Raw genomic sequence first — 26,930 nt, forward strand, 5'->3', positions numbered from 1 at the left:
TTTATAACTCGCAATTGTTAATATCTCACAATTCTGATTAAAAAAGGTCAGAATTGCAAGATATAAACTGCGAATTTGTATTTGGCAATTCAGAGTTTTGTTTTCAGAATTACGAGTTTATATCCACCAATTCTCACTTTTTTTCTCAGAATTGTGATAAACTCGTAATTGCGAGTTAAAAAGTCCAAACTTTTTCAATGGCCAATGCTAAATGGAATTTTACTAGAATGACAGAATCGCATTACTACCCTTGAAAGTGTACAGCATCTAGCCAATCTTTTAACGTCTGTCATGACGATGTTCTCTGAAGAACTCTTTGAAATACAGTAATACGTAATACTGGACGTAGTTTGGGTCATAACAGAGTGGAATAACGGAAGAAATGGAATAAATATTGTGATGATGAGCACATCAAAAGTCATTTTAATACACCCTAAGAGATATACTGGGTGTTTACTGAGGTCTATACATAGTGCACATGTAGAGTTGATCAACTCCCTCACAATTTATCTTGCGGCAACATTATATTGAAGGATTTGCTTTCACAAAAACATGCCACACTTCTGTGCCAGTTCAACAACAGCTATAATCATGTAATACAGCATATAAAACTGGTTAAAAGCCTTCTGTATGTTTATAACCTGATGTGGACGTCATTCTTAAAATTATGCAGAATATGCATTGTTACAAACAAATGACATTTATAATGGTTATTACAACAAGCTCAATTTGCATTGATTTGACTGTAATGAATACAATAGGGCTTTTGAGACCAACAATTGCTCCAGACTTAAAAAGCCTCCATGCGCTTTTTAAAACATGCTTGATCCTCATTTTTCAGTAAATATATGCAAAGTTGCTATTACATGATATTAATGCACTGTAATGAGACAAAGCGGCATGTTGATGGCATATATCAGAAAACTGATATTGAAATGTGGCACAAGAGCTTTTTGGCAAAGAAAAAACCCAAACAATGATTATGTAGTTATTAATAGGCTTTCTCAAGCTTTGATTTGCAATGCTTTAACTTTAGTGGATGTTTATTTGACACTTAAAATATGTTAACTAACTGTGGGTTTGAGTGTATGTAAACCAAACTAAACACAAAGCAATGTGCCTAACTGCCTATATAAACACTCTAACATGTTTCCATAAATTAGGATTTACAGCATCACAACATCCCATGAATATTATTTGTTGTGACCTGCTTTACCAAACAAGCACATAAATCCGGTCAACTATTGATGTTTTCTGTGACTATACGGACTCTTGCAAGCATAAACGTTCTTTAAAATGAACATATTTATGTTTCCATGTGTATATTTACCATCACAACACTGAACGCATGAGTTTTGTTTTGACCTCAAGCATAACATGCGTGAGTTAAAGCCCGTGTTGCATGCACAGAAAAGCATGCAACCAGACAAATGCATTAGTGTTTGATAAATATTGAAGCTTTATTTACACGCATGAACAGTAGCATTAGGTTTGATGTACCTCGGAACACAGCTCGGAGATGAGCGGTCAATCTCCCACGTTGCAAACAAATTCATGGGCACAGGCATGATGGGACCCGAACCCGCCGCACCCGAGCCCGAACCCACAGCTCCGGCCATGGCTGATCCTCCGGGCGCAACAGCAGCGGGTGCTGGAGCGGGTGCACCGACACCCGGGTTCATGAAGGCGGCTCGGACCCCTCCTCTCTCCACAGCCGCGGCCATCATCGAACCGACACTCAAGCTGGACTGGGATGGTTCTGGACCTCAGTTCTCATGCACACGGTCCGGACGGCTTTCTGCTCCTGCTCATCTCTCACATACACAGATTTGCGATGGTCCAGAGGCGGAGCTTCGCTTCAAAAGAAAATGTGGAGCAGATGCGATCTGCGGTCGGCCGATAGGAGGCGCTGAATCACGGGTTCCATTCTTTTCCAGTTCAGTAGGCCACTCGCTAACGAGTCGTTCTTTTGAGCCGGTACTTTTTAATGATTCGGTCGAAACAATTCGCGAACCGGTCGTAAATAACTGTACTGTTTTTAAGAGAGAACATCTGTTTGGGAATATATAAACCCAGAAGGTCAGTGACATGTGTAAATATCATTTCTTTCAAGAACAACAATAGGGCAAAAACGCAGAGTCTCAAATCTAGTGTACATTGAAAAACAACAACAACCATAGGCTACTATTTTTAAAGTGAAATATAATAAATAACATATTCATTTAGTAACTATAACTCCAAAGGAATAAAAGGTAAAAATGTAAATAAGATAAAAAGTGACTCAAATTAATCTTTTTAATAAAAAATAGTGATCTTAAATTTGTTGTAATTTTTTTTTCAGGACATAAAGAAGAAATTATAAACAAAATGTGAACGTTGAAGTTATGAATATTCTTTAGGCTAAGTGATCACATCTCTGACCTCCCTGCCTTCTCTGTTGTCTAATGGGTTCAGCGGGCATCAGCCCATATATATGCACGGAAACCTGTACTTCACTTGTGTCGTGCAGCAGGTTAGGTTTAATTGTGCTTATTGAAACCCAGTGTCACGGAAAAGGATAATCAGAGAGGGCAAGAAAGGTTAGTCCCCCATCAAACAACTGTACGTGTTTGATGTGGCATCATTTCTACTTGTGGCACAATGACTCATATTTTTGTGCAGCAGCATCATGAATAGACCCTGGCATTTTGTTTCCATATTTGTGATAATGTGGTATACATCCATGACATATTGTCTAGTTGTAGTCTGAGAAAAGTAATGAGTTGCAAATTATTGCTTTAGCTGTGACTTGCCAGACAAATTGCCCTTCTATTACCTGCATATTAATGTTAATGTTATTTTACTATTAACATTTAACATTCACAGACAGAAGGAACTGTAGCAGGAATGTGGGTTCCATCAATGAGATTTGTAGATAGATTAATATCACTGAAATTATTCATATGTTTCCGCCATGTGACTTTTTTTCCACTCATACTTTTTTGAGTAAATCCAAGGCCTTCTCATCTGCCCCTTATCATGTGCATGTGTGTTTGTTCTGTTCTAAGGAATAGTAGGGATGTAAATGATGGGTTAAATGTAGCGTGTTTGAGTGCGTAGCTCCCTAGCATGAAAGTGAAATGATAGGGATGTAAACCAGTGTTGCCCATTCCATAAGTCTGTCTTTTTATGGAATAAAGCAAAATAGGTTGATTTGTGGACACCTTTTAAGGTTATTTCATATTATATGGTGCTCTGCTTCTCCTTCTGAGTCACGTGCATCAATATAACACTCGCTTTTTGACTGTCCATGAACCTAGTATTGAGAGCCCTTTAGTTAGATTGGAAGTAGGCATGCTCATCTTCATATTTCAGCTCTGGAATTCTAAAACAGAGGTCAATTCTCAAGCCCTTGGTGGCTGTGTCCATAATCGCCCCCTATACCCTCATGCACTATTCCCTACATTAGTCCACTAACATAGTTCACTTGAGGGAGTGAATAAAAACGAGTGCGTGAATTCGGACACTGTGCCAGAAGGCTGCCGCTTTTGCATAGTTTGTGCTTGCTGTTTCATAACCTACATATCAAACCTACAAACCCGATTCCAAAAAAGTTGGGACACTGTACAAATTGTGAATAAAAAAGGAATGCAATAATTTACAAATCTCATAAACTTATATTTTATTTACAATAGAATATAGATAACATATCAAATGTTGAAAGTGAGACATTTTGAAATGTCATGCCAAATATTGGCTCATTTTGGATTTCATGAGAGCTACACATTCCAAAAAAGTTGGGACAGGTAGCAATAAGAGGCTGGAAAAGTTAAATGTACATATAAGGAATAACTGGAGGACCAATTTGCAACTTATTAGGTCAATTGGCAACATGATTGGGTATAAAAAGAGCCTCTCAGAGTGGCAGTGTCTCTCAGAAGTCAAGATGGGCAGAGGATCACCAATTCCCCCAATGCTGCGGCGAAAAATAGTGGAGCAATATCAGAAAGGAGTTTCTCAGAGAAAAATTGCAAAGAGTTTGAAGTTATCATCTTCTACAGTGCATAATATCATCCAAAGATTCAGAGAATCTGGAACAATCTCTGTGAGTAAGGGTCAAGGCCAGAAAACCATACTGGATGCCCATGATCTTCGGGCCCTTAGATGGCACTGCATCACATACAGGAATGCTACTGTAATGGAAATCACAACATGGGCTCAGGAATACTTCCAGAAAACATTGTCGGTGAACACAATCCACCGTGCCATTCGCCATTGCCGGCAAAAACTCTATAGATCAAAAAAGAAGCCAAATCTAAACATGATCCAGAAGCGCAGGCATTTTCTCTGGGCCAAGGCTCATTTAAAATGGACTGTGGCAAAGTGGAAAACTGTTCTGTGGTCAGACGAATCCAAATTTGAAGTTTTTTTTTTGAAAACTGGGACGCCATGTCATCCGGACTAAAGAGGACAAGGACAACCCAAGTTGTTATCAGCGCTCAGTTCAGAAGCCTGCATCTCTGATGGTATGGGGTTGCATGGGCAGCTTACACATCTGGAAAGGCACCATCAATGCTGAAAGGTATATCCAAGTTCTAGAACAACATATGCTCCCATCCAGACGTCGTCACTTTCAGGGAAGACCTTGCATTTTCCAATATGACAATGCCAGACCACATACTGCATCAATTACAACATCATGGCTGCGTAGAAGAAGGATCCGGGTACTGAAATGGCCAGCCTGCAGTCCAGATCTTTCACCCATAGAAAACATTTGGTGCATCATAAAGAGGAAGATGCAACAAAGAAGACCTAAGAAGCCTGCATTAGACAAGAATGGGACAACATTCCTATTCCTAAACTTGAGAAGAGGGGATAAAAAATAAAAAGAAGAGGGGATGCCACACAGTGGTAAACATGGCCTTGTCCTAACTTTTTTGAGATGTGTTGATGCCATGAAATTTTCCCTTAAAATTATACATTTTCTCAGTTTAAACATTTGATATGTCATCTATGTTGTATTCTGAATGAAATTTGAAACTTCCACATCATTGCATTCTGTTTTTATTCACAATTTGTACAGTGTCCCAACTTTTTTGGAATCGTTTTGTACATATAAACCTTAATTAAACAATTTAATAACTAATTAAAAAGGAATTTATACCTGTATGATATTACGCTGTAGCCACATTGGACCAGCAGTTTGGAAAATGGAAGGATGGATGATCCAGCTGTGGCACCATCTTCTGGTTAGATGCGGGAATTCATTCGGCACCTGACTCTCACAGTGCATTATGGGTATTCTCTAGCCGTTGAGCGTACATCAGTTGTATACTCGTTATTACAGTGCATTGCAGGATTGAATGAGTACATTCGATAGCGTCCACTATGGTTTTGGACACCACTACAAATGGTTGTTCCCTCAAACACTGTAGTTCCAACTCCTGAACAAGCTAAACAAGGTCTTCAGGATTACTAGAAAGCTACTAGCAGGTGACCTTTATCAAGGTTGGAGGTAAACTCTGCAAGAAAGTAGATCTCGAGGACCAGAGTTAAGAACCTCTGCTCTAGAGCAGGGGTCTCCAATCCTGCCACTGGAGGGACATTGCCCCTCAGAGTTTACCTCCAGTTCTTATTATATGCATCTGAATCAGCTAATTAAAGGTGCCATCGAATTGAAAATTGAATTGACCTCGGCATAGTTGAATAACAAGAGTTCAGTACATGGAAATGACATACAGTGAGTCTCAAACTCCATTGTTTCCTCCTTCTTATATAAATTTAATTTGTTTAAAAGACCTCCGAAGAACAGGCGAATCTCAACATAACACTGATTGTTACGTAACAGTCGGGATGTACGCCCCCAATATTTGCATATGCCAGCCCATGTTCCCAACATTATGAAGGGCATTACACAAGGGCAGCCAGTATTAACGTCTGGATATGCACAGCCGAATCATCAGACTAGGTAAGCAAGCAAGGACAATAGCGAAAAATGGCAGATGGAGCGATAATAACTGACATGATACATGATATCATGATATTTTTAGGGATATTTGTAAATTGTCTTTCTAAATGTTTCGTTAGCATGTTGCTAATGTACTGTTAAATGTGGTTAAAGTTACCATCGTTTCTTACTGTATTCACGGAGACAAGAGCCGTTGCTATTTTAATTTTTAAACACTTGCAGTCTGTATAATGCATAAACAACTTCATTCTCTATAAATCTCTCCAACAGTGTAGCATTAGCCATTAGCCACGGAGCACTATCAAACTCATTCAGAATCAAATGTAAACATCCAAATAAATACCATACTTATGCGATTAGACATGCTGCATGACGAACACTTTGTAAAGATCCATTTTGAGGGTTATATTATCTGTGTAAACTTTGTTTATGCAATGATAGAGTCGAGAGCTCTGGGGGGGGCGGAGAGCACGAGCAATTAAAGGGGCAGCAGCCCTGAATCGGCGCATTTCTAATTATGCCCCAAAATAGGCAGTTAAAAAAATAATTTAAAAAAATTCTATGGGGTATTTTGAGCTGAAACTTCACAGACACATTCAGGGGAGATCTTAGACTTATATTACATCTTGTAAAAAAAAACGTTCAATGGCACCTTTAAGGTCTTCATGATCACTAGAAATTTCCTGACAGGTGTGCTGGAGATAAACTCTTCCAGAAGGCAGCCCCCCCAGGAGCAGGATTGGACACCCCTGTGTTTTCCCAACCCTGGAGGCACACCAACACTACACATTTCTGAGCTATTCCTAATCAAACACACCTGATTGATGAACTCGTCAGCTCATTAGTAGATACTCCAAGACCAGAAATAGAGGGGTCAGATAAGAGAGACATCCAAAATGTGCACTGTTGGTGTGCTTTCAGGAACAGTGTTGGGATACACTGCCCTAGAGACTTCAAATGCTCACTACTGCACACACATGGACCTTCCCGTTCAGAATAATGAGTTTTGTTTTGTGTCAAACAAGGGTAAAATTTTCTCCAATCCTTTTCTGGAGACTGAAATGGTGACAGGACTGCTTGTCTGGACTTGTTAGGTCTTTCCAGAGCTGAGATACAGCCATGCCACTTATTCCATTGTCCTGGATGGTTACATTTGAGCTTAAAACTTGGTGAACACCATGGAATGTGCAAAATTGGACAAACAGCATCTTAAGATTAAAGAAGCAATAAGTACAATAAGTGCAAGGAAATCATTGCTGAATTGATCTGTCTCAGGGCCTCAAACCCTGAGGTACCAATGGCCTCCATCTTGAGATCTCCAACTCAAGAAGCTGGATATGCTAAAGGACCAGCATGTCCTCTTGAGGGGGAGGAAGATGAGCAATGTTCTATGGAGAGCTGGCCAAGGAGCTCTTCTGCTGCTGAGGAGTCAGTCTGAGGTCAAAATGCTATCCCATGAATTCTTGGAAAGTGTTTTTGATCATTTACAAATTGACTGTCCACTTCTAATTTTCATACAGAATGCTCAAAATGTTTTGTGTGTAGATCGCCTGGAGTAGAGTGACTTGCAAAAGCTGCAGAATAGTTTTTATTGAGGCTGACCGCCTACCTGTCTTCCAAAACATAACAATCGAGGAGGTAGAGGGGGCGAGATAAAACCTCCCAGGGGGGTGTCTTCTTGAAAGACCTGAGTGTTTTCCTCTCTTTTGCAGCTCACAGCACCAGATTTTGCTGACATTGCTGTTGTTGTTTGTTTTACCATGTCAGCAGTTTTCTTTGCACAAGATGAAACACAAACCAAAAGAGTTCTAATGGTGCCAGGACTTTATGAAGAGGCAGGAAAGGCTGACCAGCTTCTCCTTCAACTTTATAATGGTTGTGAATGGGAACCCAAATGTAAAAAAAATGTAATCCATATGACTCCAGATGGTTAATAAAGGCCTTCTGAAGTGAAGGGATGCATTTTTGTAAGAAAACTTGCACATTCTGCGTACGATCGTTTGTGCATTCTGCGTTCGGTCGTCCACTGGAAGCTAGTTATTTGAATTTATAAAGTTTTAAATATGGATATTTTTCTTCTTTTTCTTTTTCTACCAAGAATAGAATAAATTAAAATAAATTAAAAAGTGTTTGAAAATTGACTTGGCATCTTGTCACTTTCTTTAATTCCACAGTTGCTGATGGTGCCTTTGTATTAATGAGACCTACCCACAGTGGTTAGTCATAATTTTTTTATCAGATTCTTTGATGCTTTTCAGTAGACACAAAACATGGTTATTTGTTTGCATGAGGTGAAGAGTAAAAAAGGGAAGCTATGTTTCTTCATATAAGCAAAGGACATATGGGATATTGCTGGATATTGTTGCTTGTTGTCATTGCACCTTAAAAGGCCATGCTTGAACAATAAACTGATTACCATAAACAACAAATATATTTTTCTAGGGGAATGGCATGAACACAGGATCAATTTTTGTTGTTAATTTAGCTGAATGGCTTTGATTAAATGGTCTCAAACTCAGCTCCTGGAGGTCCACAGCCCTGCATAGTTTGGCTTCAACCCTAATTAATCACAAAACTTCCAAGCAGGTGAGTTGGATCTGGTTGAGGATAAACTCTACAGGACATCGGCCCTCCAGGAGCGGAGTTTGAGACCATTACTTTGATAGAACAATTCAAATTTATTGATATTTATTAGGATTTTTTTTTTTTAAATTGTGATCAAAGCTATTCCTTCTAGGTTAGCTTTGAAAAAAGACTTTAATGTGTTTCTTAGGTGTTGACCCAAGATGTCCTAATGACAGGAAAGTTACTCTAAAACAAAAATTGAATTGGGATATTCTTTATGAAAGAATGCTTGACAATAAATATTTAAAGGACAGTCTTTTTCTCTAAACTTGGATTCATAAAATCATAGAGGAGACATAGTTGCAGAGATTGTCTTAAAATTCTGTGGAATTTACATATATATTGTTTCTAACACGTGTTAAAAAACAACCAAAAAAGAAAAGGCACATTTTTTTTTCCTGGTCAAACACTCTCCTCCAGACAAGCGAGACCACAGAGCGAACAGCCTGCTGGGATACCGAATCATATGGTGCCACCTTGAGGCTGCATTAGGATTTAGACACATTTTATCTACAGAAAACCAAATGTAATTTGTGTTAATGTACATTTTTCCACACAAAAAGCTATCCTGCCGCATCAGAAGACTTATAAATTCCATCGTAATGTGAAATGTGCAACTAGATGGGATAAAACGCTGGATCAGGTGTATACTAATGTAGCGGATGCATATAGAGTCCAGGTTTACCTACACCTGGGCCTGTCAGACCACCTTTCACTCTTGCTACATCCACAGTATACACCAAAAATTAAAACTGCTGAACCTGTGGTCAGGACAGTAAGAACGTGGCCTGAGGCGGCTATCCCTCAGCTCCAGGATTGTTTTCACTTCACAAAGTGGGAGGTATTCAGAGGTCAGGGTACACCTACACAGGAGTCTCTGGATGAATACACTACCTCAGTTATGGACTACATCAAATTTTGTGTAGACAGTGTTTCAACCTGGAACAAAATATGTGTTTCCAAATCAAAAGCCATGAATGACACATAAGGTACAAAAAATAATCAAGGCTAGGGATTAAGCATATAGATCTGGGGACAGGAAAGCTTATAGCAGAGCCAGGACTGCTTTAAGGAGAGGAATCGAATCTGCCAAATTAGAACATAAAAGGCAGATTGAAGCCTATTTTATTAACTCCACAAATCCACGGCAGGTGTGGGAGGGGATCAGGGCAATAACAGACTATAAGAAGACATTTCCCTCAACAGTGTCACTTTAGCTGAGGATCTAAACCTGTTCTATACCCGTTTTGACAGGGACAACAATGACCCGGTACAACCTCCCATGCCCTCCAGTGACACTGCCCCAGTCCTGAGTACAAGGTGAGAATCTGTCTGCGCAACATCAATCCATGGAAAGCAGCTGGGCCGGATGGAGTACTGAGTAGGGTGTTAAAGGACTGTGCGGGAGAGCTGGCAGAAGTCTTCACCACAATCTATAACATCTTGCTGTCATCAGCTTGGATTCCAGCATGCTTCAGAAGTGCCAAATTAGTTCCAGTCCCAAAAATGTCCAGGATAACTTGCCTAAATGACTACTGGCCTGTGGTGCTTACACTCATACTGACTAAATGTCTGGAAAGATTAGTAATCAAACACATCAAAAATGCCATACCACCCACACTGGACCTGTATCAATTTGCTTACAGAGAAAACAGGTCAACATAAGATGCCATTTCTATTGCGATCTACACCCTGCTTCAGCATCTAGAGCACAAGAACACCTATGCAAGGCTGCTCTTTGTTGACCTCAGCTCTGCCTTTAACACAATTCGGCCAAACAAACTTACAGCTAAACTGTACTCACTGGGATTAAACAACTCACTATGCAATTGGATTTTGGACCTTCTAACCAATCACTCGCAGTATGTGAGAGTTGGTGGGCACATTTCATCCACCTTAGTTATCAATACTGGAGCCCCCCAAGAATGTGTGCTTAGCCCATTACTCTACACGCTCTTCACGCATGACTTCCTAGCCTCTTTGTTAGGACTTATCACCAATAATGATGAGGCTGCAAATAGAAAGGAGGTTGAACATCTGGCAACATTGTGTAAGGAGCACAACCTAGCCCTTAATACCAAGAAGACCAAGGAAGTGATTGTGGATTTTAGGAAAAAGGGACAAATTAACCACACTCCACTTTTCATTGAAAGCGAGGAGGTACAGCAAGTTCCTAGCTTTAAGTTCCTGGGACTGTCTGTGACTGAGGACCTTTCCTGGGGTGTTAACACCAGTTCAGCTGTTGAAAAGGACCAACAGCGCCTCTTCTACCTGAGGAAATTGAGGAGAGCTAAACTTCCTAAGCAGCTCCTTGTGAATTTCTACCACCGTGATATTGAGAGCATGCTGAACTATGGACACTTGGTATGGTTTTCCAGCTGCACTAAGGCCGAACAGCAGGCACTCCAGAGGGTGGTGAGGACAGTGGGGAAAATCATCGGAACCAACCTCCTAGAGATAAACACCGTCTACACCACCCACTGTTGGAGGAGAGTGCATAACATCCTGAGAGATCAGTCGCACCCAACACATCACCTGTTCCACCTGCTGCCCTCAGGGAGACGGTACTGGGCCATCAAAGCCAGAACCACCAGACTGGCCTGCAACTTTTATCCCAGTGTAGAGAGACTGTTGAACGAACATTTGTCCAATTTACACCCAGCCCATTACATACAACACACTTCTTTTTCTACATAACTTTAATAGCTGGGAACTGGAGTATGCATTGCTGCAGTATTTATGCCACAATCTGAATTATACACTGCTCAAAAAATTAAAGGAAGACTTTTTAATCAGAGAATAGCATCAAGTCAGTTAAACTCCTGGGATATTGATCTGGTCAGTTAAGTAGCAGAGGGGGTTGTTAATCAGTTTCAGCTGCTTTGGTGTTAATGAAATGAACAACAGGTGCACTAGATGGGCAACAATGAGATGACCCCCAAAACAGAAATGGTTTTACAGGTGGAGGCCACTGACATTTTTTCCCTACTCATCTTTTCTGACTGTTTTTCAGTAGTTTTGCATTTGGCTAGGGTCAGTGTCACTACTGGTAGCATGAGGCGATACCTGGACCCTACAGAGGTTGCACAGGCAGTCCAACTCCTCCAGGATGGCACATCAATACATGCCATTGCCAGAAGGTTTTCTGTGTCTCCCAGCACAGTCTCAAGTGCATGGAGGAGATTCCAGACAGGGAGAGACAGGCAGTTACTCTAGGAAGGCTTGACAGGGCCGTAGAAGGTCCTTAACCCATCAGCAGGACCGGTATCTGCTCCTTTGTGCAAGGAGGAACAGGATGAGCACTGCCAGAGCCCTACAAAATGACCTCCAGCACCTCCACTGGTGTGAATGTTTCTGACCTAACAATCAGAAACAGACTTCATGAGGGTGGCCTCAGGGCCCGACATCCTCTAGTGGGCCCTGTGCTCACTGCCCGGCACCATGAAGCTCGATTGGGATTTGCAATTGAACACCAGAATTGGCAGGTGATAGACGTTAAAGGGTCTGAAGAAGCCATGGAGAACGTTATGCTGCTTGTAACATCATTCAGCATGACCGGTTTGGTTGTGGGTCAGTGATGGTCTGGGGAGGCATATCCATGGAGGGACGCACAGACCTCTACAGGCTAGACAATGGCACCCTGACTGCCATTAGGTATCGGGATGAAATCCTTGGACCCATTGTCAGACCCTACACTTGTGCAGTGGGTCCTGGGTTCCTCCTGGTGCATGACAATGCATGTGGCAAGAGTATCCAGGCAGTTCCTGGAGGATGAAGGAATTGATACCATTGAATGGCCCCCACGCTCGCCTGACCTAAATCCAATAGAACACCTCTGGGACATTATGTTTCGGTCCATTCGACACCACCAGGTTGCACCTCAGACTGTAGAGGAGCTCAGTGATGCCCTGGTCCAGATCTGGGAGGAAATACCCCAGGACACCATCTGTCGTCTCATTAGGAGCATGTCCCGACATTGTCAGGCTTGCATACAAGCACGTGGGGTCCATACAAACTACTGAGTACCATTTTGAGTTGCTGCAGTGAAATTTCAGCAAAATGGACTAGCCTGCTGCATCATTTTTTCACTTTGATTTTCGGGGTGTCTTTGAATTCAGTCCTCTCTAGGTTGATAATTTTCATTTCCATTCATTTTTTACGTTGTAGGATTCTCTAATGTTATCTCATTGTTATTTATAACAATGACAATAAAGAATTTGAATTGAAATGAACTGAACTTGACTTACTGTTTATATTGTATTACTGTTTTTCTGGATATTTTATGTCCCAGGGTTTTTGTTAAAGCAAACAGATAAACACCTTTTTATTCTTGTGAATATCACATTAAAACTGTATTGGAAATGTTTAATCAAAAGTGTTTAATGTAAAAAAAAAAATGTTTAATCATATTTGTTTACCAAGAGCATGTGTGACGTGCATTGAAAATTTTTGTATTGTTTTGTGTTTTATTGTGTGTTGTTTCCAATCAAGCTGGAATCAAGAGTAAAAATACTATATATCTATAGGATACATATTAGAATATCTATCCATCCATCCAGTAGCATGTCTAATAGTAGCCTTAGCCCATGATGAAATATAGAAACATTAAAAAGTTTAATCTGGGTAATTGTGGAAGACCGGGATTTGATTATAACAACAGGCTAATAACAGTGTTTGAAGACAAAATAAAAACAGAAAAATAGAAATGTCATAAACCCAATTCCAAAACACATTGGTTTCTCAAGCAGGGGAAAGATAAAATTCACCTTCAAACTAAAACTTTACAGCTACATTTATTTGAGTGACAAACTTGCTGTGACTAACTTAAAATAATAAAATTAATAATTAAGCTAAATTAAATAATTTGACTTATAAATTAATGACATACATTAATTACATAATTGCATTTCATTATTTCAAGCTCTCTTAAGAAAAATAATATAATACACACATCAATAATAATAATTTCAGACAGTGTTGATATATGGTACCCTTTTTGTTTATTCAGGAGGGCAAAGTAGCACCAGTCAATTAAAGAGATTTCGAACACATGAAATGTGCCTCAGTATAATTGTGTATAATTATTATTGTGTAGTATCATAGTAATCAATGACCCACACACAGTTTCAGTGTATATATAACATTATTTTTGCATCATAATTATTTGTATTAAAAAAATATAATGCATCTATGGCAAGCACAGCTATATGATTAGAGTCTCTGAAATCATTTCCTTTTTTCATTAGATATAAGAGACACAAAGTGCCTAAATTAAGTGTTGAATTTATAACCTTTATCAATTATAGCAGCTTCTAATTCTGGTTATCACCTGACAAATAAGACTTAAAAGCATTTCTAAGACATCATTGAAAGGAAGGAACTCCTGAGTTGAAGTGAGTTCATTAAGATCTTCATTATATGGGATCAGCCCAATCTTTGGTGTTACTGCAGAAGTATTTTTCGATATGTGCGAAAATCAGCACGGTGAGCAGAAGCAGCTGTGTGTGAGAGAGATTTAAAGAAGGAGACTCAGAGAGTGTTGATTTACACTTCTCCGGTCAGAGGTTCCACACTGGCTAGGGCCGGCACAAGGCGCTCGTACACCTGGATGCCCCGCAGAAACACCTGCTCATTCAAGTACTCGTTGTGATCATGAAGTAGGATGGGGGTGAGGTTCATCGGAGAGAAACCGATGGCAGGAAGACCTTCCTACAAAAACACACAATTCTTATGTTACACAACATTTATGAGCATAATATGCTCATATATTTGCTAATATATTTAACATAGTGTAGGATAATTTTAGATTCTTGTTAGAGAATGTGCCAGGTTCGTTGTTCTTGCAGACAGAAGTGAAATTCACTTACTTCCCTGATGAAGCGACTGTCTGTGGCAGCAGGGAAGATTTCCTTTTTCAGAGTCACATTCCTATCACGAGAAGGACAGGGTCACATACATTCAACTAAAAACACACGTGCTCACAAAATGTCTGTGCTTCTTTCTCACATGGCTTTGCAGGTAGAGCTGAACGCGTGCCACCAGGGGTCACTCTCCTCTGTGGACGTGAAATTCTGGTCCATGTGTTTCTGAAAAGCAGGGTGGAAAAAGCAGATATGAAACTAAATCATGTGGACAAACATCTTTTTTTTATATTATATATATATATGTTTGTTGAGGTCAGGACTCTGTGCAGGCCAGCTGTGCAGTCATGATGAAACAGGAAGGGGCCATCCCCAAACTGTTCCCACAAAGTTGGGAGCATGAAATTGTCCAAAATGTCTTTGTATGCTGAAGCATTGACAGTTTCTTTCACTGGAACTAAGGGGCCAAGCCCAACCCCTGAAAAACAACCCCATACCATAATTCCCCCTCCACCAAACTTTACACTTGGCACAATGCAGTCAGGCAAGTACCGTTCTCCTGGCAACCGCCAAACCCAGACTCATCCATCGGTTTGCCAGACAGAGAAGCATGATTCGTCACTCCAGAGAACAAATCTCCACTGCTCTAGAGTCCAGTGGTGGCGTGCTTTACACCACTGCATCCGACGCTTTGCATTGCACTTGGTGATTTAAGGCTTGGATGCAGCTGCTTGGCCATGGAAACCCATTCCATGAAGCTCTCTACGCACTGTTCTTGAGCTAATCTGAAGGCCACATGAAGTTTGAAGGTCTGAAACTATTGACTCGGCAGAAAGTTGGAGACTTCTGGCAATGTGCACCTCAGCATGCGCTGACCCCGCTCTGTGATTTTACGTGGCCTACAATTTTGTGGCTGAGTTGCTGTTGTTTCCAATTGCTTCCACTTTGTTTTGATACCACTAACAGTTGACCGTGGAATATTTAGAAGTGAGGAAATTTCATGAATGGACTTATTGCACAGGTGGCAACCTATCACGGTACCACACTTGAATTCTGAGAGCGACCCATTCTTTCACAAATGTTTGTAGAAGCAGTCTAGGTGCTTTTTTTATACACCTGTGGCCATGGAAGTGATTGGAACACCTGGATTCAATGATTTGGAGGGGTGTCCCAATACCTTTGGCAATATAGTGTATTTATATATAAGTTAATATTTTCACACACAAAAAAAATGGTTTTAAGCCAGTTTTGCATTTATATATTTTGCTGTAGTGTGTCAGTAAGAAATCAGTTTACATTTCCAAACATTCCTTTTTCCATTAATTGTGATAATTCAGTGAGATTGTTGACAACAGCCGGTAGGATCCACACGCATGCAAGTATTTTCTTTTTTCTAAATAGATTTATTTTAAATCATGCAAAATAAAATATATAATACATTTAATAAATTAACATATAAAAAATAAAAATAATGAAAAATTATAGTTTCATGGCAGTAAGAAATATTTATGGCCAGTAACTTCTTAAATCACCAATCCAACCATCATGCTTTTATAACTTTAAAACTATTTCAACTTTTAATAACAGCATCAGCAACTTTTGACAAGGCTTTGTCAAGCCAATATTTGAAGTAAATTTTTGTGATAGTATGTTTGCATATGATGAGATATTTGTATTCACTAATTTTTGTGTGTCACATAATTTTGGCTAATGTCAAAGGTAAATCATCCAACAGATCTAGGGTATGTTTACACGACTAGGATGCACTAAAAACTGAAACGTTTACTGTTTGCATTTTTTTTTGTGTACAGATTTTCTAAATGATTCCCGTTCACATGGTTCCGCGAAAACGACTAAAAACGCTATATTATTCATGCCAGGCCAGTAGTTGGCGATGTCACTTTGTAAAGTAACACTTATGCTCCTATAGACTGAAGACATAATACACATGCGCATGATGTCACAGTTTTCACAAATTCATGTTTTTGTAGCTCACACAGAGATGATAACCAGTTTTCAAAAGTTTGCATTTTCAGGCCCCCAGAACGTTGAAAATCGTGCATGTAAACAGACCCTAAGTCTCCTGGCAGGCACATGAAATAACCAGACATGAGATCAGGCCAGCTGGAATTGTGTTTTGTTTAAAAATAAACCTAACCTGTGCAAAATCATATGTTACGTCTTCACCAGCTTCTCTGCACCAGGCTTTTATCTTCTCTTCAAACTCCTGCAGAATAAAACAGAACTGGAAGTGACAATCAGTTCAAAGCAAATTAATTTCATAAAAAGGAGAAAAACAGGTCCCATGTAATGGTCCAGATACACACCTGCAGGTTAACAGTGGGTGGGATTCTCAAGTCAAAGCTGACGTCCATTTCTGCTGGAACCACATTGTAAGCCACGCCCCCTTTCACCATTGTCATGTTAATTGTGGTGACATCACCCAGAGTGAAACATTCATTGGTGTTCAGCCTGCAAATCACACAGATGGGTGTATTTTCACATTTACCAGCTCTCCTGTAACCCCCTGTTTAAAAGTGAACCTCTGAATAAAGCTCACCGGTGTTTCTCTTTCTCTCTGAACTCCAGGAAAGAGTTTATAACTCGCCGCTGTGACACAGCAGAGACAGATGCATCACAAACAGTAAAAAAGTTTAGGTTAAAATTTATATATTTGTATATTAACAAGTTTATCACAACTTTAAACAACTTTGTTCATTGGTTCATAAAGATTTATTAAAATTACAAATATTTTGTGTAGTTTCTCAATTGCTATGAGGTCTGAACATGAAAACTATATCCGCAACTATTATACATTCTGGAAATGCGGTTTAAAGTAGTTTTAGATGGAGTGTAAAATAACATTTGTTTCCAATATTCAACACCCATTTGCTGCACCCTCACAAATGACTGAAGATATGACTTAATTCATGCTTATTGATTCTATAAATCTTTCATTTTATGTTTATGGACAATTAGAAGTATGAATTACACTACCATTCAAAAGTTTGGGGTCTGTAAGAATATTATGAAAGAAGTCTCACGAAGGCTGCATTTATTAGATAAAAAAAGTAAAATATTATTCCAATTTAAAAGAGCTGTTTTCTATATGAATATATAGTAAAAAGTAATTTACTCCTGTGATCAAAGCTGAATTTTCAGCATCATTACTCTTTTAGTCTTCAGTGTCACATGATCCTTCAGAAGTCATTCTAATATGCTGATTTGATGCTCAAGAAACATTTTATGTTGAAAACAGTTGTGCTGCTTCATATTTTTGTGGAAACAGTGATACATTTTTTTTTCAGGTCAAAAGAACATTAGTTTTTTGTATCAATTTAAAATATTTTTTTATGAATAATAATAATAATAATAATAATAATATTATATATATATATATATATATATATATATATATATATATATATATATATATATATATATATGTACAGTCCAAAAGTTTGGAACCACTACGATTTTTAATGTTTTTAAAAGAAGTTTCGTCTGCTCACCAAGGCTACATTTATTTAATTAAAAATACAGTAAAAAACAGTAATATTGTGAAATATTATTACAATTTAAAATAACTGTGTACTAATTAAATATATTTTACAAAGTAATTTATTCCTGTGATGCAAAGCTGAATTTTCAGCATCGTTACTCCAGTCTTCAGTGTCACACGATCCTTCAGAAATCATTCTAATATGCTGATTTGCTGCTCAATAAACATTTATGATTATTTTCAATGTTGAAAACAGTTGTGTACTTTTTTTTTTTCAGGATTCCTTGATGAATAGAAAGTTCAAAAGAACAGCATTTATCTGAAATACAAAGCTTCTGTAGCATTATACACTACCGTTCAAAAGTTTGGGGTCAGTAAGAATTTTTATTTTTATTTTTTTGAAAAGAAATTAAAGAAATGAATACTTTTATTCAGCAAGGATGCATTAAATCAATCAAAAGTGGCAGTAAAGACATTTATAATGTTACAAAAGATTATCTGAAATCTAAACACTGTTCTTTTGAACTTTCTATTCATCAAATAATCCTGAAAAAAAATATTGTACACAAATATTTTGTACAACTGTACACATTAAATGTTTCTTGAGCAGCAGATCAGCATATTAGAATGATTTCTGAAGGATCATGTGACACTGAAGACTGGAGTAACGATGCTGAAAATTCAGCTTTGCATCACAGGAATAAATTACTTTGTGAAATATATTCAAATAGAAAACAGTTATTTTAAATTGTAATAATATTTCACAATATTACTGTTTTTACTGTATTTTTAATTAAATAAATGTAGCCTTGGTGAGCAGACGAAACTTCTTTTAAAAGCATTAAAAATCTTAGTGGTTCCAAACTTTTGGACTGTACTGTATATCACACAATGCTCAAAAAATTAAAGGAACACTTTGAAAACACATCAGATCTCAATGGGGAAAAATATCACGCTGGATATCTATAATGATTTGGACTGGGTAATGAGTTATGAACGAAAGGATGCCACATCATTTGATGGAAATGAAAATTATCAACCTACAGAGGACTGAATTCAAAGACACCCCGAAAATCTAAGTGAAAAAATGATGCAGCAGGCTAGTCCATTTTGCTGAAATTTTGTTTGTATGGCCCCCACGTGCTTGTATGCAAGCCTGACAATGTCGGGACATGCTCCTAATGAGACGATGGATGGTGTCCTGGGGTATTTCCTCCCAGATCTGGACCAGGGCATCACTGAACTCCTGGACAGTCTGAGGTGCAACCTGGCGGCGTCGGATGGATCGAAACATAATGTCCCAGAGGTGTTGGATTTAGGTCAGGCGAGCGTGGGGGCCATTCAATTGTATCAATTCCTTCATCCTACAGGAACTGCCTACATACTCTCGGCACATGAGGCCGGGCATTGTCATGCACCAAGAGGAACCCAAGACCCACTGCACCAGTGTAGGGTCTGACAATGGGTCCAAGAATTTCATCCCGATACCTAATGGCAGTCAGGGTGCCATTGTCTAGCCTGTTGAGGTCTGTGCGTTCCTCCATGGACATGCCTCCCCAGACCATCACTGACCCACCACCAAACCGGTCATGCTGAACGATGTTACAGGCAGCATAACATTCTCCACGGCTTCTCCAGACCCTTTCACATCTGTCACCTGTGCTCAGGATGAACCTGCTCTCATCTGAAAAGCACAGGGTGCCAGTGGCAGACCCTGCCAATTCTGGTGTTCAATGGCAAATGCCAATCAAGCTCCATGGTGCCGGGCAGTGAGCACAGGGCCCACTAGAGGACGTCGGGCCCTCAGGCCACCCTCATGAAGTCTGTTTCTGATTGTTTGGTCAGAGACATTCACACCAGCAGCCTGCTGGAGGTCATTTTGTAGGGCTCTGGCAGTGCTCATCCTGTTCCTCCTTGCTCAAACGAGCAGATACCGGTCCTGCTGATGGGTTAAGGACCTTCTACGACCTTCTACTTAACACCAAAGCAGCTGAAACTGATTAACAACCCCCTCTGCTACTTAACTGACCAGATCAATATCCCAGGAGTTTAACTGACTTGATGCTATTCTCTGATTAAAAAGTGTTCTTTTAATTTTTTGAGCAGTGTATAAACAAAGGGTTTTGTTATATATATATATATATATATATATATAACAAAAGGTTAGGAAGGGTTAGGTAAGAAATATGGAAAATCTAAGAGAGAAAATCACTGATTGCCATTTTTCTTTGCAAATTACACTTCACATCAACTGCCTATAACATCAGATTCCAGTGTGTTTGGTCACATGACATTCTATGCACACTCACTAGTTTCTCTGCTGCTGTGTTCTCCACAAACCTGGAACCATGACCTGGACTTCCTGGACAGCGGACTGTGATCCCTGCAGCCCAAAGCGCATCTTTATTAACATGAAAACACACACACACACACAGACACACACACAGTAAATGTGACTACTGGCATATGTGATACTCACACCAGGGGTTTCTCTCTCCGTAAAAGACAGTATAGGCATTAGTTGGGTTTGCCAAACCTGTGAACAAATAAAACAGGCAAGAAGTCTTCTTAATATTGGTGCGTTCTTGTTTAAATTCAGCTTACTGTATTGAAGTTTATGCAGATTGAATTGCACAGACTGGTACTGTTGTGTATTTGAATGCCCTTTCTGTTCATGGTGTGAACAGAATGGTGTAACTGTACATACCGATTCACCCCTCGCTGTCTACATTTTTGAGTGTACTAAAGCACCCACAGGAACTAAAAGACTGAATCTACAGCATTGTTTACCTTCATCAAGGGCAAAACCGATGTTCAACTTGTGAAATTCAGGGTGCTTCACAAATGTCTCCATTCCTTTGTGACCACCGACCTCCTCATCTGTCGAGAACATTAAAAACACCATAAGTTTGTAGGGAAAGTGGCTTCTTTTGCAGCACCAATGGAACTTTTTGTCAGGGCAGATGAGATGTTTAATTTGATGCAATGAAAATGAGGATGCGAGGGACAAACATACATTCTGATAGATTGTGCTGTTGTGTATTTTGATGCAAAAAATTGGTATTACATACATATGCACTAACAAAAAGTTTCTTTATTAGCATTTTTGGTTTCATATGAACCTTCATGGGCTTTCACACTGGGTTGTTATAGGACCTCAATTATATGAGCTAGCCACCAGGGTGGTTTCCCGAGAACTACATTTTCCCCTAGGGCCATTTTCCTGGTTGCATTTGCACCACCAGTAAGAACTCTGAAGTGATGTAAGCCGGCCGACAACAACGACATTTAAGTGTGACATTCAACAACAGGAGGACGCCATGATCGGAGCTGTGTTTTTTTTGCGTGTCGTGGGTTTCGTGACAACATTCTACATAAAAATGGTTTTGTGAACATAGGCAGAACAAACAGTTCTACAAACAAATTTACACAGCAAGTTGTTCTGCCTATGTTTCATGAATGAGGCCTAGTGAGCATCTAGTCACTAGCTATGTTAGCTAATAGTTATGTTGCTAGCTAGTAGCTAGCAATGTTGCTAGCTATGTTTCCATCCACCTATTTTTATAGGCATTTTGGGATATTGCATTAAAAACAACAACAAAAAAAAACATCCAGCCTTTCCATACCAGCAGGTGGCAGTAGCTGAACAGTCAATCAGAATGATCAGATGGCCCGACTGACCGACGTGCTCCGACGCCGATTCAACATGTTGAAAAAAAGCTGACGAGGACCAAATTCAGCCGACGGTGTGGAACACACTGAGAAAAATTAGTCAGCCGACAAACAAAAACTGCCCGATGTCTGACCGTTGGCTTGGTGTGTTCCTGCTTAAACGTGTGAGCCAAAGTCTGTCATCAGAATGATTTGGTTTAATTCCCTCCCAGAAGCATCTCACATGATTGCGTTCCCAAACACCAGCATCTGAAGATTACATGACAGCGTTTACTGGATCTGCCGCTCTGAGACGCAACTCATTTATGATGGAGGAAAAAGAGCCACAGTTTCTTTTTCGATTACAGAAACTTCCATTTTTATTACACATATTTTGTGCCAATTTGCCAGGGAGTGATAGTTTTGTTCTCTTGAACACATGGGATGGAAAATGTGCTTTATTCGCAAATGTTTTATGCGATATTCCAATTTTGCTCACAAGCTAAATTCACAACATTGAATGGAAACGTCTACCCTGACTATAGTGCGGTCACATTTACTGCTTTTTCGCCAAATTTTCACAGGAAAAATCATTTCAATAGGAATCCGTGTGATCAGGAAATTCATATGAGGGTGAAAAATTTCCCCGCGCTGATTCAGCAATGGGTTCAAGCTGAAAGCTACAGAAAGCTGCTTGGTTTGACAGTGACTTCTGAGTTTGTGTACATCACTACACTATTGACAACAGACAATGGACCATTTTGCCTGTGAAATTTAAGGTTAAGGTCGCTTAAGGTACATCACTCAAATTTCAGAGCACATTGGTAAGGTCTGACCTGGGACAAACGTTAAATGGATAGTGCGAGGAAACCTCTTCCCAGCCGCCTTCAGTCTGCGAATTGCTTCAATGTACCTGCAGGGCAAAATGAACAAGAATTCAAAACTTCAAGTTGGTCATGTGAATTTGTTGCATTCACCAATAGAAAGCTGCTCAGTTTAAAAGTGATTCTGTGTGAGTAGTGCTTCATTCATTACTACACTATTGACCTTATAGACCTTTACTGCCCAGGAAATACCATTGAAATTTTAACTTTACTCTTAAAGCTGTAAAGACAGAAGATAGAATACAAGACATTCTTCAAAAGTCCAAGCTTTTTACACTATCCTAAACTTTCAGACAATGCTTGTCAGACCAAAAGTCGTAAGTAATTTTAAAGAGGACCTATTATGCCCTTTTCACAAATGTCTTGATTATGTTTTTGGGCTCTACTAGAACAGGGTATCATGCTTGAATGTTCAACAAACATTATTTTACCCACATTTGACAATGCTGCAGCACCTCTGTCAGTAAAGCTCTGTTTAGTTCCTGTCTCAATGAAGACCCTCCTCTTAAAAAGCACAATGTGCTCTGATTGGTTGGTTGGGACAATGTGTTGTGATTGGTCAAGCGCTTTGATCTTTGATTTGGGAAATGTCCTGCCGCTTACCATCACCACGAGTTTCAACACACTACTAACTCAACCAGGCCCCGCCCCTTTATTTTCTTGGGCAGGAATTATTTAAATTAGGAATATTTTGACGTGTTTGTTCCCAGAAGAAAATTCAAGACTACAATGGAGGTGTTTCAAACTCACTGTATCGTGACACATTTCATATCCTGAGATCCTCTGCCATAGATGTTGCCATCCGCATCTTTAACAGCAGCAAATGGATCATATTTCCAGTGTTCCTGAAGCAGATGGACACACAGTATATAAGCGAGATGTTGTTTGATCTGTGAAGTGATTGATGTGTTACGACAGTACCTCATACACAGGAACAACATCAGTGTGTGAGTTCAGCACGACAGACTTCAGCTCTGGCCTGGTGCCGACCCATGTGATGATTGCGACGACTCGACCGGGACACACCTGAAAGTCAGAGTTGGTGTAAGGCTAAATTAATGTGGATGTGCATGATGGAGAACATGATGAAAGTTAGACAGATCCAGGAACAGGGTATTAGTCGACTCCTTTCACATAAATCATTACCTCCACTTTCTTCATGGGTAAACCAAGCTCCTCTGCCATCCGCTCCAGGAATCTTAAAGCAGCATCTGACAATGATTGATTGACAAAGTGACAGATTTATTTTACAGATCCCAGATATGATACTCAGCAACTTTTCATTTGTTATATAACCAAAGGTTGTGTCTCATATAATCATTATCCGTCACTTTCAGAGACTAAGTTGTAAATTTTTTTTATCATCTTCTATTTACATTCATCAGTAAAATATTGTACCACTTGACAAAAACATCAGAAGAATTTGATTTTTCTTTTTATTCTGCTCTCCCACTGTGAAAGAGACATTAAGATACGGTCATATTTACAGTTGTTCTGTAAATATTCATGGGTGAAATCCAGTCATTTCAACAGGAATCCACACGATTGGGAATGTCACATAAGGACACGTTCAAGTTGGTTGCGCAGATTTACAGCTTTGACCAACAGAAAGCTTTTTGGTTTGAAAGTGATTTCTGTTTGAGCTGTGCTTCATTCATCACTTCACTATTGACAAAAGACAATGCACCTTTTTGTCTGGAAATTAATGAACAATATGCCATAAATTATTCCACTGAACTGCGCTTGAATCTCTATTTGCATTCTTTACTTTGGGGAGGTTTGTAAAGTAGGAAAATTAGAAAGACCAGGGCCTGGTTACACCAGCTATGCACAATTTACAATATAGTTGTGGCATATATGAGCACCTAATTTATGTACGACTAAATATTTAAGCACTGCATCATTAAATTTAGTCCAAATATAACCCTATGTAAAAACAAAATATTTACGAAAGCCTCAGTAACTGAAATAAAATAGCAAAAAAAAAAAAAAAAACTTGCACTTAATTTTAAGGTGACATTGTTACAATGTAATTACACAAGTATACTGAGTAATGTTATTTAACTACATGTATTTACTATAGGGTTAGGGTTTAGTTTAGGGTTAGTTGCTTAATTACACATAACTTACTGTTATTACTAAAGTACAACCATAGTACATGTAACGTGCAACTACGTCACTTTAAGATAAAGTGTTCTCAAAATATTGATTAAAATAAGTGTAAAATTAATACATTTTTACAGTTTATTGTATTCGTTTTTAAAATTAATAAGTAGCAATAAAATAAAATAAATAAAAATAATCTAAAAAATAAATAAATAATAAATAAAAAAATAATTAAAAACAAATTCACTAATTGATAAAACTAATGCCCCTTGTTAAATACATATATAATACTATTTTATTTCATAATATTTATGTATCATATTTCAATGAAAATGTATTACAACTGACAGTTCCACGAAACAAAAATAAAAGATCAACTCACATGCATGCCTTTTCAACAGGTATGGTTTATAAAAGCTGCTTACCAGATAAAAAAGTAAACAAAAATGCGAACAAAATATCATGTGACTGTGTTACATTATGATTTACTTGACTAGTTCTGCGTTAAGAATAAATGGTGTAAACAAACGAACTAGAAACTAAATAGCTGCTTATCAGCCTTTAGTGTGAACTTAAATGATTAATATGTTACAAAAATACTTTATTTCATCCTACAAAATGCCACAATTGGTTGCTCATGTCGTTCCAAACCTGTATGACTTTTTTTCTTCAGTAGAACCCTTTTACAGTCTATGAGTAGAACATAGAAAATATTGAGAATTGTCTGTGTTTTTTTTTTTTCCCCCTCCATACAATTGAAGTCCCAAAACTACCTGGTTACCAACATTGTTCAATATCTACAACACTGTTTAAATTTTACGTTCCATAGAAGGAAAAAAGTCACACAGGTTTGGAACGTCATTAGAATGATGACACTTTCATTATTTGGTAAACTTTCCCTTTAAGACTCTTTTCTATTTCAGCATATATTATAACAAACAATTTAGGTTAAACATTTATACAAGTGAGTGATTACCCTACTCCTAGTATTCAACACTTTGAGACAGAGGTCAGAGATCAACTAATGCCCTTTGGATGGATGTCACTGGCAATGCTTTACAACACCTTTCAAGGCAAAGCAGCCAGACTTAAAACTAGTTATCTGCCTACCTACACAACATTTCTAGACATCTTAGGGGTCAGCACAAATTCTTGGGCAAAGGTTAACTGTAGTCATAAACCTAAACCTAGATGGTGAAACACTATTAATATCCTGTTGGTGAGGTAAGAAGGTCTCTCCTCAGGTACCGTAGTCAGGCTCCGGGTGGACAGTCTTCAGCCGCAGGTATTCTCTGAACAGGGACACTGAAGGGTCTTCTGTCCCGGTGTTGTCCCGGACTCCTCCGCCTCCGTTCGGTCCATCTTTATCAGGCAACATATTGCTCCACTGTGCTGTAGAACCAGACCATTTATTATTAACATATACACACATGTTCAGGTCATATTTCACCCCTGAAATCAAAATACACAAGTTATATTCTGCTAACAGAAAATAAGGGCCATCTTTTTAAATATTATGTCCAGTTCAAATTATTGTGATTGACTTTTTTTCTGGGGCCAGTTGCATACACAGCCATTATGTTAAGACTGTATCTTAAGAACTATGACCAACTGGTTAGTCAAGGAGCAGTCGTTCTTTTGGGTTTCAAATTAGACCAGTCAACGCTTTTATGTAAACTTACTTGAAAAAATTATGAATAGTCTTAAAGGGGGGGAAAGAAAACCTTTTAACTCTAGTCTTAGCAGTGTATGCAACCGGCCACAATTAGTTCTCAAGCGTTTTAACAAAATGGTGTTGACTTTGAGCCCCAACCTAATCTTTAACTACAGTCTATCAATGACATTTAAAATTAATTTTGATACAAATGCAAACCCACATTTATTTCACCGTGATGAGATCGTGTTGTTAAACATAACGGTCTTCTAATAAACGCAGGTCAAATGTCACGAAAAGTAAGCTGTCAGCACAGCACTGCACAACAAATGCAGCCCGTTTTAAATCAGACAAACACTTCTATTGATTGTCGTGTGTTAATAATAAATCTATAACGTTACATCAATAACAGCTGCTCTGCTGCTTGACACATCGACTCACCTGCCTCAGCTCGAGCTCACAGTTGAGTTGTGTCTTAATCTGCGAAGGGCATCGTTACAGAGACTGTCTTCTTCCATAATAGATATCTAAAGGTAACTTCTAACTTACCTTTGTTCCAGGGTCCTCGGCTGAACTCGTTACTTGTTATGCTCGACCATGCCAAATACCCTCTCGATCAGAGTCTAGCGTGATGACGTCGTAGATTTACGTTACGTACTTAATGTATTAAGGCGCATGCGCACATTGAAGGCTAGTGGTG

General features: G+C 38.9%; 2 protein-coding genes across 6 annotated transcripts in view; both read right to left on the bottom strand.

The window, feature by feature from the left end:
- The window catches only part of si:ch211-126j24.1 (phosphofurin acidic cluster sorting protein 2), a 93,422-nt gene extending 91,538 nt beyond the window's left edge, over positions 1–1,884 (bottom strand). The window contains exon 1 of one of the 4 annotated variants that reach the window (XM_048170211.1): positions 1,501–1,884. In XM_048170211.1, coding sequence (XP_048026168.1) covers positions 1,501–1,727 — 227 coding nt within the window. In that variant the 5' untranslated portion in view covers positions 1,728–1,884. The remainder of the gene's footprint in view (positions 1–1,500) is intronic. The other 3 variants (XM_048170207.1, XM_048170224.1, XM_048170217.1) reach the window with 3 other exon arrangements.
- An 11,665-nt stretch (positions 1,885–13,549) lies between these two features.
- On the bottom strand, positions 13,550–26,930 carry LOC125255195 (aminoacylase-1-like). 2 transcript variants are annotated; one of them, XM_048170241.1, is made up of 16 exons: positions 26,780–26,886; positions 26,672–26,710; positions 25,825–25,968; positions 23,617–23,681; positions 23,392–23,496; positions 23,221–23,315; positions 22,423–22,499; positions 20,726–20,815; positions 20,415–20,471; positions 20,245–20,318; positions 16,994–17,043; positions 16,761–16,905; positions 16,592–16,660; positions 14,579–14,658; positions 14,440–14,500; positions 13,550–14,281 (listed from the first exon to the last, which is right to left on the bottom strand). In XM_048170241.1, the coding sequence occupies exons 3-16, from the start codon at positions 25,952–25,954 to the stop codon at positions 14,117–14,119; spliced, it is 1,263 nt and encodes a 420-aa protein (XP_048026198.1). In that variant the 5' UTR covers positions 25,955–25,968; positions 26,672–26,710; positions 26,780–26,886; the 3' UTR covers positions 13,550–14,116. The 2 variants fall into 2 exon arrangements, with proteins under 2 accessions (XP_048026198.1, XP_048026192.1); XM_048170235.1 differs by lacking the exon at positions 26,672–26,710 and having other exon boundaries at positions 26,780–26,930.

This window comes from Megalobrama amblycephala, linkage group LG2, assembly GCF_018812025.1.
Source record: "Megalobrama amblycephala isolate DHTTF-2021 linkage group LG2, ASM1881202v1, whole genome shotgun sequence".
Classification (NCBI taxonomy): domain Eukaryota; kingdom Metazoa; phylum Chordata; class Actinopteri; order Cypriniformes; family Xenocyprididae; genus Megalobrama; species Megalobrama amblycephala.